General features: G+C 46.9%; 1 protein-coding gene across 2 annotated transcripts in view; it reads right to left on the bottom strand.

Annotated features, from left to right (window-relative positions):
* The window catches only part of VSNL1 (visinin like 1), a 133,928-nt gene that overhangs the window by 2,120 nt on the left and 112,427 nt on the right, over positions 1 to 19,381 (bottom strand). For both annotated transcript variants that reach the window (XM_050951043.1, XM_050951042.1), the window contains exon 3: positions 325 to 540. In XM_050951043.1, coding sequence (XP_050807000.1) covers positions 325 to 540 — 216 coding nt within the window. The remainder of the gene's footprint in view (positions 1 to 324; positions 541 to 19,381) is intronic.

Genomic DNA, 19,381 nt, shown 5'->3' with positions numbered 1-19,381 from the left:
GAATTTGCATTCTAATGTTGGACAGATAAGTTCTAACTATCTTAATGTGTTGTGAGATGCAAACTCCTTGGTGAAACTATGCTTTCTACAAACCAGTAAGACTTAGTTAGATTTCAGCATTATCAGCACAGCTTCTAGAGAAATACAAGTTCTTTGTGCACAGGCTGCATGTTTTATGCACAAACTCTTCTGAGCTCGGCACGCCACCCATGTGTGCTGCTTGTTAGTGTTTGTATCAGGAAGTTTGTGTACTGGAACGGGTGCTACACCTTATGGAAAATGTTCAAAACTTATGTTTGGAACAATGTGTAATATTTATCTTACCTCTATAATTTCCAGCATCTCCACTCTTGTAATTTTACCATCTCCATCTAGGTCATACATATTAAAGGCCCAGTTTAGTTTCTGTTCAAAACTACCCCTTGAGGTAATGGACAATGCACAAATGAACTCTCTGAAGTCAATGGTTCCATCGCTGTTCTTATCAAAGGTTCTGAAGGCATGTTGGGCAAACTTTGAAGCATCTCCATATGGAAAAAACTGCAAAATGAAATATAAATGCTGTCATTGGATGTTCAAGGGAACAATCTGCATACAGAAATATTGAAGTGAAGCTTTTAGGAAGACTTACTGTGATCTGAAGATTTTATTGCATATTCTCAATTTATCAGCAATAAGCCAGTATAGTCTATCAGTGCCTAATATTAGAAAGTGACTCCTTACAAAAGTGCATGGTAATTGTACAGTAAAGCATTAAGAGCACTTTTTCATAAAAAGAGAAGGGGAAAAAAAGCTTCCAACAAGGAAATATTTTGTACCCACCCACTACCTTTATCTTCAAAGCTAACTTTAAACCAGATAATTCTTAAAGTGCAGCTATACACTGAGAAGTGATTGTAAATAAAAAACAATAGCACTGAGGGAGCTAGCATCCCATGTTTCTTTATAGCAGCGGCTTCCAGAGGAAATTTCCTTGGTTTATATGTAGAGAGACAGTTTCTATCTTCCAGCCTTGAAAATTCAGCCTGTCATCTAAAAATCAAGCTGATTTTTTTTTCTGGCTCAAGTATCTTTCTTAATATTCTGCATTTGAAAAATGTAGCCTAATCTGATTCCAAATGAAGTCAACAGGGACTTTGCCATCCAATGCAGGATTCAGCCATTAGTTAACAATTCTGTTGCTGGTGGATTTTATTCTATCTTGAACAACTACAATTCTCATGGTGGGTTAGCTCTGTGCCACCATGAGAATTGTGCAGTACTGCTCTGCAGTATGAATACCAATGAAAACCTTATCTTGAGAAAGGGAAGTAAAACATCTCTGACTTAAATAAAATGTTAGAGAGGGTGACCTTTTAGAGCCATTTTTCTGATCATAACTGCCTTTTACAGTGGGTTCCTTTAAATGGGGTATGGATCATCAGCAGTAGTTACATTTACAACTGCATTTGCATTGAGATCTGTTCTAAGTATAGGAATTATTGCAACAAATGCCACAAGCTCAGATGAACAGCACTGTCTTCATTTTTAAATTCAGTATTTTTGCTGCTTAAGAGAAATCGGTTGTTTTTCTGCAATCAAGTTAGGGTGACCAGACAGCAAACATGAAAAATTAGGACAGGGAGTAGAGAATAAGAGGAGCCTATATAAGGAAAAGACCCCAAAATTGGGACTTTCCCTAAAAAATCGGGACATCTGGTCACCCTAAGTCAAGTATATGGGCATGTTTACTGCTGTTATTTTTTTGTTTGTTATAATAAATTCACACATACAGTACAAAATCAGGAACATATGTTTACTTATGCTGATTTGCATAATACAAGTAAATGGGAAATAAACTGAGATCCAGCTAAATATTACATTATGCTACTCATGTTCATTTCTCAGTTTCTATTAGATAAATATGCAGCACATTCCAGTTTAGTGAAAAAAAATTAATTACTGTTGCATGCATGTCTGGGGCTGAGACTTTCTAGTAACTGTAATGTCCTGCTCACACAGATTCTCTCCTATGGGCTCAGTGCAAGAAAATGTCATTCATGAAGGATGTTTTCAAGCTCATGTTGAAATCCCAATGAGGGCAAAGGGACATAAGTGCTTCCTGGCTCAGGACGTATGTTCATACAACACCAGCACCATGGAATCTGACTGAGGTCTTTGGGCACTGCCATGAGATAACGTCACAATGAGGTTGTGGGGATGGGGGATACCATTCAACATTTCATCTTAACTAATGATGAATATGAGGGAATCATTTTAGAACCAGGGCAACCTTCCTGCTGTCTAGGGCCCCGAATGCCACTACACTATATCCAGTGTGGTACAAGTTAGCACAGTGACACGTGCTGCCTGTGCACTGTAGAACAGAGCTGCCTGTGGGTGGGAGTAGGGTAGACCTGGGATCTTGAGGATCCATAACTATGCGCATTCCATCAGCCATTTCCATCTTGTGGGAGCTGCTACTTTCCTGAGGCTCTGGTAGCAGCTCTGCTGCTGCAACTTTTGTGGCAGAAAGGGGAGGGGCAAAAACTAGGATTCCTTATGCCCTTTGCCCTGCTGCTCCATGCACTGGGATCAGGCTGTATCCCTCGCTGAACAGAGAACAAGATGCTCATTGGCATGTGTGATTAGCCATTTTTATCAGTTGAGAGTATATTAATCTTGGCCCTGGGCCCCTAACCAGATATGTACATCATACATCTTTGGATTGTATTAGGTTAAGCTACCATTACAAAGTACAATATATTTTAACCATTTGCATTCGAAAGCTGCACTAAGAGAGTATGTCTACACTGCATTGGGAGTGAGCCTCCCAGTCTGGGTCCACAGACTCACATTAGCGGGGCTCATATTGAAAACAGCTGCTTAGAGATGGCTTTGACGTTGCAGCTTGGGTTGGAGCTCATGACTACACAAGGAACAAGTGGAGATTTGGGCCTGAAATCTTAAGCTATGTACGCAGCTATGCCTCAAGCAGGAATTGGGTCAGAGTTTGGATAAAGTAGACAAACACATTTCATTTTTTCTCTCTTTTCATGCCCTTCTTTCATTCTGACCTCTACGTGTACTTTGCTGTAGTGCTGAACGAGCTGATGAACAATGTTGCTTTCCTTGTGTTTGCCTAAAGGATATTTGTATATCAGGCTGTTTTTCTGCTTGTCAAATATTTATGGTCCCTACTAGGTAAGCAATTCTTGCAAGTTAATTCTGCAAAGAGAGGTGGAAGTCCAATCATCAACAGACAGATACAGCTTACAAACAAATGCAGAGGGCACCAATAAATGACAGCAGCAATGTTAGAAAGGTACAAAGCAAATTCAGACAAATCTCCAGTGGTACGTGTTGCCATGCAATAGTGCAGTGGTCCCTAAACTATTCAGGGTTATAACCCCCCTTGCCCCAGGCATGAGGCCGGCAGCCGCGGCCAGGGACAGGAGCAGAGCTGGGTGGCACTCCCTCCCCACCCCCATGCTCCAGCTGTGCCCCCACCAAATGATCCTTCCTGCTCCCCTACGGCAACATGCCCCACAGTTTGGGGACCTCTGAAATAGTCTTACAAAATGTGGAAGTTGAGTGGAAGATTGGTGAATTATAGAAACTAGCTTTAGCCATTCATTGTTAGAATAGTTTTGATTCCCATTAAAATGAAATAGTGCTACAAGATGTTTTTATAAAATATATGGACATTGTACAGTTTGGAAAATCGGTTTCCTGTCTGAAGGGGCCTCTGCATATTCCCAATTGTGGGGTGCACCCACCTGCCCATGGCAACAGTAGGCTTTAGGAACCTTCTGGAAGAGCAGCACTGAGTGAGAGTGTCTTCTCATGATACCAGACATGCATCACTTAGTTTCTAGTCCCCAAACCCCTCACCTCCTGCCTCTTCATGGTCAACATGCCCAGAGAACTTTTCCAAGGTCAAACCAAAAGTTTCCTGTTAACATCTTGTGAGGTTTAGACAGAGAATTTTAGGTGGCTTCTGCATTGCTGTGCAGTTTAGACTGCTGAGCTATCTCTGTCCTGGTTCCTTGGCTTATTTCCATTCCAGCGTCGTCTCCTATCCCTACAAAATACACCAGGTTTACATGGACATGCCCAAAACCTGATGTGCCTCAAGGAAAATCATTCCATGGATTGTTATTTCACAATTTCATAGGATTTAAGGCCATAAGGGATCATTCAATTATCTAGTCCAGTGGTCCCCAAACTTTTTACATCATACCCCCCCTTACCTCTGTCCACCACCCCCAGCCGTTGGGCGCTGGGAGTGGGACCACGCTTGGATCTGTGGCTGGGAGCAGAGCTGGAGGTGGGGATGGGGCCAGGAGCAAAGCCACAGCTTGGGGCGGGAGGCAGAGCGGAGCTGCAGCAAGGAGCCAAGGCTGGGGCAGAGTGGGGGCTGGGTGGCGCTCCTTCCCTGCCTGATGTTGGGGTGACCTGGGCCCTGCTGCATCCCCCCAGAGAGAGGGTGCCCCATAGTTTGGGGACCACTTGATCTAGACTGACTTGTATAGTCAGGGGACTGGACTCGATGACCTCTCGAGGTCCCTTCCAGTCCTAGAGTCTATGAGTCTATGAGATCATGCCCTTAAACTTCACCCAAGTACCCCGATATTGAACCCAATAACTTATGTTTGGCTAACGCATACATTCCAGAAAGGCATCCAAGCTTTTCCTGAAGACATCAAGAAATAAAACATCCACCACTTCCCTTGGTAGCGTGTTCCAGTGGTTAATTGCCTTCATTGTTTGTTTAAAATAAAACAAAAAACAGGTGCCTAATTTCTAATTTAAATTTGTCTGGCTTCAGCTTCCACCCCTTGATTCTTCTTATGCCTTGCTCAAGTTGCTCTGCAAACTTAAAAAGCACATTAGTGCTCGCTATTATCACCCCACAAAGTTACTTATACATTGTAATCAAGTCACCTCTCAATCTTTTAGATAAGCTAAATAGGTTCCGCCCTTTAAGTCTCTCATCATAAGGCATTTTCACCAGTCCTCAAATAATCTTTGTGGCTCTTTTTCCTGCACCCTCTCCTATTTTTCAACATCCTTAAAATGTGGACACCAGAACTGTATGCAGTATCCGTTACTGATTTCACCAAGGCCATGCACATGAGTGAAATCAAAGCCCTACTCAACACTCCTGTTTATATCGCCACGGATCCAGTTAGCCCTTTTCACCACAGCAACACGCACTGGGAGTTCATGTTCAGCTACTTGTGACCCCTAAATCCTTTGCAGAGTCATTGCTTTCAGGTTGTGGTACCTTATTTTGAAGGCATAGTCTGCATTCCTTGTTCCTCGGTGTAGTCGCACTTGGTTATATTAAAATACATCTTGTTAAAATGGGCTCAGGTTACCAAGCAATCCAGATCACGCTATATGACTGCCCTGTCCTCATAATTATTTATCACTCTGCCAATTGTTGTGACAGCTGCAAATTTTATCAGCAGTGAGTTTATAGTTACATCCAGATCCTGGATAAAAATGTTGAGTAGTGTTGGACCTAGTACCAATCTCTGCAGAACCTCACTAGGACCACCCCCATTTGATGGTGATTCTCCATCGACAACCACTTGCTGAGATCGGTCCGTTAGTTCTTAATCCATTTAATGTGTGTGTTAGTGATATTATGTAGCATTAGTTTTTTTTTTAAATTAGCATGTCACGCAGGACTCAGTCAAATGCCTTACAAAAGTTTAAGTAGATATTTACTCAGTTACTTCTTAACCAAACTGGTATCTCAAATAATGAAGCTAGGCTGCCTGGCATTAATTGTTTGTTTGGCAATGGGGATCTTTGATGCCTTGGACCCCAAAGGACAGCCCAAAATTAGGGCCACAATCCCGTGCTTGCACAGTGATAGAATTAGGCCTGAATTGAGTTTGATGGTTTCTAAGATGGGGAAGCAGATGTCTTTGATACCAGGGTTGCCCCCTTCCTCAGGCTCTAATCTGAAGAAGTATTCTTGGTTCATTTTTAGGCTTCTGCAGGGCCCAAGGCTCAGTGACACCAGAATAAGTGAATTTCTCAAGTGTGAATATCCAAAGGTAATACACTATGAACCACGGTAAGAAAACTTTCTCTCTCTTTTTGGTAATAGCTTACTAAAAGGAAACCTTTTATAAGTCCAGTTACAGGAGAGCAAACATACCATTCCCATTCACATCATTACCAACCTCCGTGTTCAAAAATCATGAAATTGGCTTAAAATAAAATCGTAAGACTGGAGGGGACCTCGAGAGGTCATCTAGTCCACATGGCGGGACTAAGTATTATCTAGGCCCTCCCTGACAGGTGTTCGTCTAACCTGCTCTTAAAAATCTTCTATGATGGAGATTCCACAACCACTCTAGGCAATTTATTCCAGTGCTTAGCCACCCTGACAGGAAGTTTTTCCTCCTGTCCAACCTAAACCTCCCTTGCTGCAATTAAGCCCATAGCTGCTTCTCCTATCCTCAGAGGTTAAGGAGAACAATTTGTCTCCCTCCTCCTTGTAACAACCATTTATATACTTGAAAATGATCATATCTCCTCTTCTCAAGACTAAACAAACCCAATCTTTTCAGTCTTCCCTCATAGGTCATGTTTTCTAGATCTTTAATCATTTTTGTTGCTCTTCTCTGGACTTTCTCCAATTTGTCCACATCTTTCCTGAAATGTGACACCCAGAAATGGACACAGTACTCGAGGTGAGGCCTAATCAACATGGAGTAGAGCAAAATTACTTCTCGTGTCTTGCTTACAACACTCCTGCTAATACGTCCCAGAATAATGGTTCACTTTTGTTGACGCATATTTAGCTTGTGATCCACTGTGACCCCCCAGGTCCCTTTCTGCAGTACTCCTTCCTCGGCAGTCATTTCCCATTTTGTATGTGTGCAACTGATTGTTCCTTCCTAAGTGGAGTACTTTGCATTTGTCCTCACTGAATTTCATCCTATTTACTTCAGATCATTTCTCCAGTTTGTCCAGATCATTTTGAATTTTAATGCTATCCTCCAAAATACTTGCAACCCCTCCCAGCTTGGTATTGTCCACAAACTTTATAAGTTTACTCTCTAAGCATCATCTAAATCATTGAAGACGACAGTGAACAGAACTGGACCCAGAGCTGAGTCCTGTGGGACCCCACTCGTTATGGTCTTCCGGCTTGACTGTGAACCACTGATAACTACTCTGTGGGAACAGCTTTCTAACCAGTTCTTCTTCGAGTGATTGCTCATATCCATTCCAGTTAGGTGTGCGCACCGTGCATGCACGTCTGCCGGAAACTTTTTACCCTAGCAACTCCAGTGGGCCGGCAGGTCGCCCCCTAGAGTGGCGCCGCCATGGCGCTTGATATATACCCTTGCCGGCCCGCCCGCTCCTCAGTTCCTTCTTACCGCCGTGTTGGTTGCTGGAACTGTGGAGTGCGGCTTGCTGTCCTCCACGTCCCTAGCTCTCCTTCATTACTGTCAATAGTTGTAGTGGTAAATAGTTTAAAAATACAGTTTAGAGTTGTATAGTAATTAGTAGTTATTGTATATAGTTTATAGAACTTATTCGCGGGTTGGGCCATTGCCCTTCCTGGCGCCCGGCACCAGGCCCATGCCTGGTTCACCGGGCTTCAAGCAGTGCTTGGCCTGCAAGAGGCCGATGCCAACTAGCGATCCCCATGACGCATGCCTGAAGTGCCTCGGAGAATCGCATATCGCCGAGAAGTGTCGCATCTGCAAGGCCTTTAAGCCTCGAACAAAGAAAGAGAGAGATCAAAGACTGCGGACTCTCTTGATGGAAGCGGCACTGAATCTGGTACCGTCAGTGCAGCCGGCCACCTCTACACCGGCACCGGACCGCGCCGGCACCGGAAAGACACTCCGGCACTGCCCATCCCCGGCACCGGGATCCGATCAAAGACCCTCGACGTCTGCGACATCATCTCGGCAGGCTCGAGTGGAGCGCCCGGCACCTACCTCTGCCGCGGCACCGCCTGCAGGGTTGCCGTCGACTCCGGGCCCGGAAGTTCTGTCGAGTCCGGCCCCTCCTAGCTCCCCCTTAAGATCTGGGGTCGAGCCATTAGTCCCGTCCACGCCGGAGACCTTCGCTTCGGGGCGGGACTTGATAGCTCTGACTGAGCCATCCCAGCCTCAACCCCCGGTACCCCCGATGCGGGTCATCTCCAGAGGCAAGCTAACGTTGAGAGCGCCGTCTCCGGAATCCAGTCATCGATCGCCTTCAACGCCCCGATGACGTGGACGCTCGCGCTCTCGGCGCCGCTCGCAGTTCTGGCACCGCTCTCCTAGGTGGTACCGGTCGCACTCGCGGCGCAGGTCAACGTCGGTACGGTCCCGGTCTGGCTCTTCTCCATACCGGCACCGGGACTCTAGGAGCCGTTCACATCGGCAATCAACTCCCCGATCGACCTCCCGGCACCGAGCCGGTGGCAGGTCCCGGTCCCGGTCGACCTCCCGGCACCGCGTCGGTGGCAGGTCCCGGTCCCCAGCGCCATCCCGGCACCGCATCGGACGTAGATCGCGGTCCCGATCCCAGCACCGAGCTGGAGGCAGGTCCCTGTCCAGATCCCGGCACCGAGTACCAGACTGATCCCGGTCCCGGTCCCGGCACCGGTATGGCTCCCGGTACCGATCCTCGGCACCGAGAGGATCGTCGGCGTCGGGACTGAGAGATGCTTATCAGCTGAGTTCGGCACCTCTATGGCCTTCGAGGCAGCCATCGGTCTCCTCTCAGGCGGACAGCGTTTATACGCTGGGCCCGGACAGACACGCGGCCCTCTTTCAGGACCCTCCGCCTCAAGACCAAGGGCCACAGCAGTGGGGGTTTTGGACTCCCTGGGCATACCATCAAACCCAGGGTCTGCAACATACTTCTCCCCGGCCTGCGGCGGACCGAAGACCACCAGAGTCAACGCTGTCTCGCCCCCCTCCCTCTCCGGAAGGCGAGGACAGGTCTAGCCCCCAGAACCCAGAGCTCCCTCCGCAGCCGGAGGGCCGGGTCCAGACGGAACCCCCTGTGGACGCTCTGCTGCCAGGGGCTCCTCGTCATCTTCCCCTGACGAGGCAGTGGCAGGCACCTCGTCCTCCAGCCCTCCCCTTCTCGACCTCAGGGCACATCAGGACCTCCTCAGGCGCGTGGCGCAAAACTTGAATTTACAAGCGGAGGAGGTCGCTGAGATCGAGGATCCGGTGGTCAGCATCCTCTCCGCAGATGCTCCCACCAGGGTTGCCCTGCCTTTCATTAGGACCATTCAGGCCAACGCCACCATTATCTGGCAGTCACCGGCCTCCATCCCTCGTACCACATGAGGCGTGGAGAGAAAGTACATGGCCCCCTCCAAGGGCTATGAATTCCTGCACGTCCACCCGACACCGTGCTCCCTCGTGGTACAGTCGGTGAACGAGAGGGAGCGCCATGGACAAGAGGCCCTGGCGCCCAAATCTAAGGAGGCGAGACAGATGGACCTCCTAGGCCGTAAAGTCTATTCGGCAGGGGCGCTACAGCTCAGGGTCTCCAACCAACAGGCCCTCCTTAGCCGCTACTCTTTTAACTCCTGGGTAGCGGCGGACAAGTTTAAGGAGCTGTTGCTGCAGGAGGCACGTCAAGAATTTGCGGCGATTCTTGGCGAGGGCAAGAAAGTCGCAAGGACCTCGCTGCAGGCCTCATTGGACGCTGAAGACTCGGCCGCTCGGACCCTTGCCTCAGGGCTTACGATGCGCCTCATATCCTGGCTTCAGGTCTCTGGCCTTCCACCGGAGCTCCAGTATATCATCCAGGACCTCCCCTTCGAAGGCCAGGGCCTGTTTTCAGACAAGACAGACCCCAGGCTAAAGAGCCTTAAAGACAATCGCGTCATCATGCGCTCTTTGGGGATGCACACGCCCGTGACGCAGCGCAGACCCTTCCGGCCACAGAACCAGCAGCAACAACGCCGGCCGTATCCCCAGTTCCGCCCACGGCAGGACCTTAATAGGCGCCGGGGCAGGAACAGTAGGCGCAGACAGTCGGGTGGCCAAGGGGGGCAGAACCAAGGCTCCTCCAAGGCCCCACCCGGACCCAAGCCTTCATTTTGAAGGTGCGCCCGAGGGCGCAGTACCAGTTTCCCCTTCGGATCCTTCCCCACAGTTTTCCAACCGTCTTTCGTTTTTCCTCCAGGCGTGGACCCGAATAACATCAGACCGCTGGGTCTTATGCACTGTACAGGCCGGTTACCGCCTGCAGTTTTCATCGCCCACCCCTCCCACCCCCCACCCTCGTCCCTCTTCAGGGACCCCTCTCACGAGCAATTCCTCTGCCAGGAGGTACAGACGCTCCTCGACAAGGGAGCCATAGAAGAGGTTCCAGAGAGCGAGAAGGGCAAGGGTTTTATTCCCGATACTTTCTGATCCCCAAGGCCAAGGGAGGCCTCAGGCCTATCCTCGACCTGCGAGAACTCAACAAGCATATGGTGAAGTTGAAGTTCCGCATGGTATCCCTGGGGACCATCATCCCATCGCTGGATCCTAGAGACTGGTACGCCGCCCTCGACATGCAGGACGCTTACTTTCATATCGCCATATTTCCACAGCAGAGACGTTTCCTTCGCTTCGTGGTTGACCACCAGCATTATCAATTTGCGGTCCTCCCATTTGGCCTTTCTACGGCCCCGAGGGTATTCACAAAATGCATGCAGTCGTCGTCGCACATCTTCAGCACAGCCGCATTCACGTGTTCCCCTACCTCGACGACTGGTTGGTCCGAGGCACATCAGAGCTGCAGGTCCGCGACCACGTCCGCAGGATCAGCAACCTCTTTGCTGCCCTAGGCCTCATTGTCAACGTGGACAAGTCCACTCTGCTCCCCACGCAGAGGATAGAGTTCATCGGGGCCGTTCTGGATTCCACCTTGGCCAGGGCCTTGCTACCATTGCCCAGGTTCCAGTCGCTATCGGCCATCATTCTGCGCTTGCAGGCGGCCCCCCTGACCTCCATAAGAACATGTCTGACCCTCCTGGGCCATATGGCGGCCTGTACGTTCGTGACAGCGTATGCTCGACTCCGCATGAGGCCCCTCCAATCTTGGCTCATCGCGCAGTACCGGCCAGCCAGACATTCGTTAGACGCAGTTGTCACCATCCCCCAGGGAGTACTGGACTCCCTCCGGTGGTGGCTAGACCAGTCCGTCGTGTGTGCAGGGTTCCCGTTCCATCCGCCCCAACCCTCGGCATCCCTGACGACGGACGCCTCAGATCTGGGCTGGGGGGCGCACAGCGGAACCCTGAGGACTCAGGGCCTGTGGTCCCCCCAAGAACTGGACCTCCACATCAACATCCAGGAGTTGAGAACGGTCCGTCTTGCTTGTCAAGCGTTCGTCCATAACCTTCAAGGTCGCTGTGTCGCGGTGTTCACCGACAACACGACGACCATGTACTATATCAACAAGCAAGGCGGCACCAGATCCTCTCCCCTATGTCAGGAGGCGACGCGGCTCTGGGAATTTTGTATAGCCCATGCCATTCACCTCACGGCCTCCTACCTCCCTGGAGTACGAAACACACTGGCGGATCGCCTGAGCAGATCCTTCTGCTCACACGAGTGGTCCCTTCGCCCAGATGTCGCCCTCTCACTCTTCCAGAGGTGGGGTCATCCCCGGATGGACCTCTTCGCGTCCAGGGGGAACAGGAAATGCCAGGCATTCTGCTCCTTTCAGGGTCGGGAGCCCGGGTCATTAGCGGACGCCTTCCTTATCCCATGGGCGACCCATCTGTTTTATGCGTTCCCTCCGTTCCCGCTGGTCCACAAGGTCCTCCTCAAGGTGCGCAGGGAAAGAGCTCACGTGATTCTGATAGCCCCAGCGTGGCCCAGGCAACATTGGTACCCCATGTTGCTGGACCTCTCAATAACCAACCCAGTTCCTCTTCCCCTTCACTTGGATCTGATCACCCAGGACCACGGCAGACTCTGTCACCCGGACCTTCGGTCTCTGCATCTCACGGCGTGGCTCCTGCGTGGCTGACCAGCTCCGAGTTACGCTGCTCTACCCCAGTTCGGGAGGTTCTCCTGGGCAGTAGGAAGCCTTCCACTAGAGCTACGTATTCAGCCAAGTGGAAGCGTTTTTCCTGCTGGTGCTCGGAGAAGGGTTTTCTCCCTATGGAGGTTTCCATCGCCAATATTCTGGACTAAATCTGGTCCCTCAAGGTCCAGGGTCTGGCAATATCGTCCCTTCGGGTTCACCTAGCGGCCATCTCCACCTTTCATCCGGGAGGAGATGGCCATTCTGTCTTCTCCCACCCTATAGTGGCGAGATTCCTGAAGGGGCTGGAACGTCTCTACCCACAAGTCCGTCTCCCTGCCCCTTCATGGGATCTCAACCTCATTCTGGCTCGGCTCATGGGCCCTCCATTTGAGCCGTTAGCGACTTGCTCCCTGCTCTACCTCTCCTGGAAGACCGCCTTTCTAGTGGCCATCACCTCAGCTAGACGGGTGTCGGAACTCCGGGCCCTCACGGTAGACCCCCCGTATACGGTCTTCCATAAGGACAAAGTGCAGTTGAGACTGCACCCTGCCTTTCTCCCTAAGGTGGTCTCAGCCTTTCACATTAACCAGGAGATCTCCCCTTCCTGTCTTTTTCCCAAAGCCCCATTCGTCCCGCAGGGAGCAACAACTCCACTCGCTGGATGTCCGTCGGGCACTAGCGTTTTATGTGGAGAGGACCAAACCGTTCCGCAAGTCCCCCCAGCTCTTCGTGGCGATAGCGGACCGTGTCAAGGGCCTTCCTATTTCCTCGCAGAGGATATCCTTGTGGGTAACATCCTGTATCAGGACCTGTTATGACTTGGCTCACATCCCTACGGGCCGTGTGACTGCGCACTCTACCAGGGCGCAGGCGTCATCGCTGGCTTTCCTTGCCCGAGTGCCGATCCAAGAGATCTGTAGGGCTGCGACCTGGTCATCGGTCCACACCAGAGATGATGCGGCCTTCGGCTCAGCAGTGCTCCATGCCGCGACTTCTCACTCCGACCCCGCCGCCTAGGTAAGGCTTGGGATTCACCTAACTGGAATGGATGTGAGCAATCACTCGAAGAAGAAAAGACGGTTACTCACCTTTGTAACTGTTGTTCTTCGAGATGTGTTGCTCATATCCTTTCCACACCCGCTCTCCTGTCGGAGTAGCTGGCAAGAAGGAACTGAGGAACGGGCGGGCCGGCAGGGGTATATATCAAGCGCCATGGCGGCACCACTCTAGGGGGCGACCTGCCGGCCCACTGGAGTTGCTAGGGTAAAAAGTTTCCGGCAGACGTGCACACACGGCGCGCACACCTAACTGGAATGGATATGAGCAACACATCTCGAAGAACAACAGTTACAAAGGTGAGTAACCGTCTTTTATGCACCCATCTTATAGTAGCTCCATCTAGGAGTTTATGATGAGGTTTTGTTTAGTTTAAAGGACTCTTTATTTGCGTTTTGCTTTCTGAGCCTTTAGAATGCATTCTGGGTCACATTTTCAGGCTTTTCTCTGAAACCGTAAGGGCTAGAAAGTATTTTAAAAAAAACTCGGATTCCAGCATAAGAACGTTAGAACATAATAATGGCCATGCTGGGTCAGACCAAAGGTCCATCTAGCCCAGTATCCTGTCTATTGACAGTGGCCAATGCCAGGTGTCCCAGAGAGAGTGAACTCAACAGGCAGTGATCAAGTGATCTCTCTCCCGCCATCCATCTCCACCCTCTGACAAACAGAAGTTAGGGACACCCTTCCTTACCCATCTTGGCTAATATCCATTAACGGACTTAATCTCCATGAATTTATCCAGTTCTCTTTTAAATGCGGTGATAGTCCTAGCCTTCACAACCTCCTCAGGCAAGGAGTTCCACAAGTTGACTGTGCGCTGTCTGAGACTTGGAGAAAAATACCAACTATTGTGAGGGTCATGATAAAATTTCACAGTTTGGCAATACTGTGCTAAATACAAGGAGGTCTGGGGCAGTGAAAACTCAGAGCTAGCTCCTGTGACAGTTCCACCCAAGTTCTGCAAACCAGTATAAACAGTCTAATATTAAATGTATAACAGTGATGCTGTTCCACATTGATTTGTTCCAACAAGAGCCTGGTGATGGTTCCACCCCAGAAGGGAATTAGAATGAACCTAATCTGTTTTCCACTGGAGTCTCAGGGACTCAAGTTAGATGCACACTAAATGCCTTTGAAAATCTCACCCTCATCCTGTTGGAGCAGGAGGCTGGCCTATTGCATAGTGGGTTAGGTACATTGTTATGGTTACTGTATTGCTGTTTACATTGTGTTTGCTTTACATTGTGTTTGTATGTGACTCTCTCTTTCTCTCTCTCTGATTTTTTAGGATATGAAGCTTCACAAAATCATGCTGTCTCACAAAGTGCATGTTTAGGCTGAGAAGCCTGGCTGTTGTCGAGAAGTCAGCATGTACTGCTAAAGGGGACCGACAACAGCTTTGCAGATCTCTCTGTTACTTTCATCAGTGGTCACTATAATCACTACAGAGAAAGGCAAAAAGATGAAGGGAATTGGAAAAAATAATTTTTGTGCCTTATATAACTAGAGAACCTTGCTAATATGCTTTACAGTTCTACTCCCTGAGAACATCCTTGGTGTAATGTACACGCCCCTGGGCTCCCAGGCATTCCTTAGGCACTGACTGTAGGCCGTCATTAGTGGTGTTCAGGACTGTCTGCAGCAGAATGAGAAATTCTGTTTTGTCTTCATCAGTCACTCTTCTGTGCAGTGACTCTGCTCCCTTGTACTGAGAAGCACCAGAAATGGAGTTGCCCTCCGGAACCGAGAGGCATAACATAGCAGAGTATCCCTTTAACCCATTAAACTAAGCGCTGCAGAGTGAATGATGGAGACTGTAGGAAATGGGTCAGGAAGATACTGGGAGCATGGACTGCTGTGAATCAAGGAAAACAGACAAGGGGAGAATGGAAGGAGACCAGCTGCTAATGAGACTAGGCATCTACCCCCCTCCAACAGAAACACTCTGGAGCCCAGCAGTCAGACTGGGAGCCCTAGAACTGAGGTGGGTGGGTTAGGATGGACTCTTTGGCTAGCAGAGTGAGTAAAGAATAAAGAGGGGTCTCTGTAAATTTGTTCTTGAAGACCTATCTGTGTATCAGTACATCCCTAGTTAACATGAACGTGTGGGCAGTCTTGGTGTAAGCACAGGACTCCCATTAATCTGTGTTATGCCCATACAACTGGGAATTGAATAATATTCTATTACTCTTCATCAAGGCCAAGAGCTGGATGTGTCTCCTCTGGGCTAACATGAAGATATTTAATATGTTCCAGATCTGAGTGCTGAGACAAATGAGTGAGCTCCATGCTTTTCACTATTTCAGTTTGTCCTCAGGTTAACAGCAAATACAACAGCAGGCCCCTGAATCACTGAACTGGAGCTCTCTTCCCGACTAGGAACTGGAACTTGTAATTGATGCTTGAAATACCCAGAGAAAGCCCTTAAACCTGCAGCTATGGATTTCTAGTATTCTTGCTTCAGACAAACCAAAACTCATTGTCAAAAATGTTTAAAGAAAAAAGACATGGATAATGTTTCCATTGTGCAGCTTCTGGCTCTGAGAAGATTTCCATGTAAGAAATGGAGCCAAGAACCGACTTAAGAGGAAATTGGCACCTGGCCTGTCCTTGAACTATTTTTAAAACTATCCTTTTGTGCTCTTTGTGTTCAAACTAAGGTACATTTAAAATGTTTTGTTACAGACAACTGGCCTAGAGATGAAGAAAGGAGGACAAGAACACTGCTGTGCCCCCTATTCCTAGGCAGAAGCAGGAACTGAAATAACCTCCTCAATCTATTCCCAGCAAACGAAACATGAAATGACCTAAACTGGAAAGTATCGGGGGTAGCTGTGTTAGTCTGGATCTATAAAAGGCGACTAAGAGTCCTGTGGCACCTTATAGACTAAGAGACGTATTCGAGCATAAGCTTTCATGGGTGAATACCCACTTTGTCAGATGCAAGCTCATGCTCCAATACATCTGTTCTTCTATAAGGTGCCGCAGGACTCTTTGTCGCTTTTCTAAATTGGAAAGTTACTTGATTTTTATTAAAGCAGAGAATCTGCTGAGGAGGATGAAGGGGAAGAGAGAGGTTATTCACATCCACACAATAAAATGCAAAGTTGCTGCATCCACCTTTGCCTGATTTTCAGAAATAAATGCTTAATGTCTATTGCTTTGAGTAGATCAGGAGTATGCGTTGGTAGATGGAATCTGGCATATGTCATTGGGAATTAAAGGAATTAAGCTTTATCATTATGAAATCACTGGGTCAGAGAACAACAAAACACACTTCTTTGGTTTGGCTTTTTTTGTTACGTTTTTGGGAAAGTCCTATATACTTTAATTGGTCTGAAACTGCCACGGCTGTGTAGACATTATAGAATGATATGGTTGGTTTACAAACTCTACAAAGGCTATTGTTCTCTATTAAACTTTTTCTTTTTCATAGCGTGTACAGTGTATTACCTACTGTAAAAATAGCTACTGCCCAAAGAAAAAGGAAAGGAGAAAGGATCCCTAGAAGGCACAGAAATGGTTCTGAAAAAATTGAATTTACCAGTCAGGCAACCTGCCATAGGCCCAGTACTTGATGTTTCAGAAACAGATAAGGAACCAAGACAGGGATTGTCAAAAGATCCTAAGGGAGTTAGGGGCACATTCCCGTTGAAATTCCTAATTCCCTTAGGCTTCTTTGGAAAAACGTAACCCAAACCCTGGCCGATTTACAATGTGCTGTGTCAAAAGGAACAAAATCTTCCTGGCTGCCACCAGCTTACAGCAGGAAGGATGAGACTGATTTACACTTATCAGTATAGGATCTTGCCTTTGCCATGCATCTTAGTGACTGTAAAATTAGCCATTTATAAAATCAAAGCCAAGTATGTCTTTGTGACCTTGTGCAGCATTGAATTCCATGGCTGACCAGCCACAGACTATCCAAAGGGCAGGTGAGAAGTTAAATTTAACATTTCTTGCATTTCTGCTTGTCAAATCTCATCTCTTTTCTCATCCATGCTTTCCAACTGGAGTAAAGCAACTGCTTAACAGCCACATCGCTCCTTTGCAGTGCTAGGGATGTGCTAACTATTAGAATAAGTAGGCAATTTTAACTGAGGGGGGAGGGGAAGGTTCTTTCTTTTATTTTGTAACGCTCGTTCCCAGTCTAGGAAAAGAAGACAGTTTTAGGGGGTTCTTGTCTTCTGGAAGATTTCTGACAAATCTCTGTGGCTCTCTCTGGTTTTGTTCAAATAGCTTAGGAAATAGCTTTAACGGTCCTCAGACCAAAGCACTAGGAATATTAATCAAATGTCTAGAAGATTTAGTTACGGCTGCACCTTCATAATGTCAGGAGGTGGGTCCTCTACCAGTAACAGACCTTTGAAAAAGTATTGTCAGCTGCAGCTCTCAAAGCACTCTCTAAACATTAACACTCAGAAGGTTGTTTATTAACCCCATTTTACACATGGGCAAAACTGAGACAGAGAGGTTAAACACATGCCCAGGATCACAGAGTGAGCTGGTAACAAAGCCTAGAATAAACCTGTAATCACCTGCTTTAACCACTTGCCAACACTCCCTCTACTAAATATGTATCTTGTCACTTGTTACAACAATAAATAAATATCAGCATGGCCCAAACTTCTGAATGCTGAACTCACTTGCCCGTACAGAAAAATAAAACAAATCACAAGCTTGACATCCCTATTTTAGAACTGTAATTGAATCATATTTTAACATGGGGCCTTAAATGTTTAGTTCAGTGATTGCAATGGTTTCTTGTGTGGTCAAAATTTGGTTTTAGTTTAGAAAGTTGGATGTGATTCTAGATCACAAATAGAAAAAATCACCTCATCATAACTGTTCACCCAGCCTAACACAGGGCTAGAGTCTCAGAGTTTGTCTATGTGGAGAAATTTAACAGCAGAAATATATTAGTATAATTAAACCATTACAGTTATACTAGTATAACATCCCATGTAGACAGAATAAGCATGCCTTTTTCCAGTTTAGTCTATGCCCAAGCTGTATCTCAACCAGCTTAGCATTCATCAAAGGAAGTTGGGACAATTTTCTTAAGTGCCTGAGTCCTATTTTCAGAAATGATTTAGGCACACAGGCTCCTAAATCTATTGAAAGTCAAGGAGTGAAATCCTGACTGCATTAAGAAATCTTAAATTCAAACATGTAATCTCTTTACGGTAGCAGAAAGTACTAAAACAAAATCATCTAATTTCAATTGACAAGGTATAAAATGTCTGGCATATGAAATATAAACAACAATTAAAATAATGTATAATAATCTAGCTATGCAGACCAAGTTTTATTGTCTAAATTTATCAGTACAATATATTTAATTGAAGCAAAATTTGAAAGCTTATCACAACATCTGATTTGAAACATTTTACAAGACATCATTTTGATCCCAATGAGACAAGAAATCATGAAAGATCATCTAAAATAAAATGTTTTATTTATTGACAATTTTATATTTAGAATTAAATTTGTATGTGGTCATTTCAGACCTCCAAGAAACTCCCTTCAGATCATAATAAAGGTAATAGTGAGGGACTGGACTGTATGACCACTAGGGAAAATAATAGTGAAAATAAAACTCAAAAAAAACTTGTTTTGTTGGCAAATCAACATTGCTGTGTACTTATGTTTTGGATGAATTAATGATCACATTGTGTTTTATATTCAGAAACCTACCAGAGATACATGAGTCTTCCATTAAAAAAAAATTAGAGCATAATTTACCCCGTGTATGAGAGGAGTTTATGTTTCTACTAAAATCAGCTATCCAAGTAGGAAAGCGGAATTATTTGTGAGTACAATAAAATGCAAGCGGGATACAGGTGTGGCATTTCTGAAATTACTAAGAGTGGGATATTTGGTGTTATATCCTTTAGCCCAAAATTGTCTACAGGCATTTGACTGCACTTTGATACATATGTTCTTAATTAGGGGAAGTTGAATCTGCCTCTGTTTATTGATAAGAAAGATGTTATTGTCTGGCTATGCTGAACAAAGGACAGAAGACACTGCATGCGGTTTAATTAGGCAGCAATTCCATTCTTAAATGTCTGGGAGTACCTGTCAATAAAGGTACAGTGCAGGTAATTCCATAATCATTTCAATATATACCCAAGGGGCTTCCGTCAGCCCTCCCCCTTACCCGTCCTGGTCCCCAGCTAACCCTCAGTCCTTACTTAGGCAAAACTCCCATTCTCTACAATGAGAGTTTTGACTGCACAAGCAGTGACTAAGCACTTCAGAATTTGGCTCAGTGTAAGCAGAAGTAATTACAGAAGCTTATTGTCCATTAATACTTTAATCAAAT

This window comes from Gopherus flavomarginatus, chromosome 4 (assembly GCF_025201925.1).
Source record: "Gopherus flavomarginatus isolate rGopFla2 chromosome 4, rGopFla2.mat.asm, whole genome shotgun sequence".
NCBI lineage: Eukaryota > Metazoa > Chordata > Testudines > Testudinidae > Gopherus > Gopherus flavomarginatus.
This window is presented reverse-complemented; position numbering and strand designations above follow the sequence as displayed.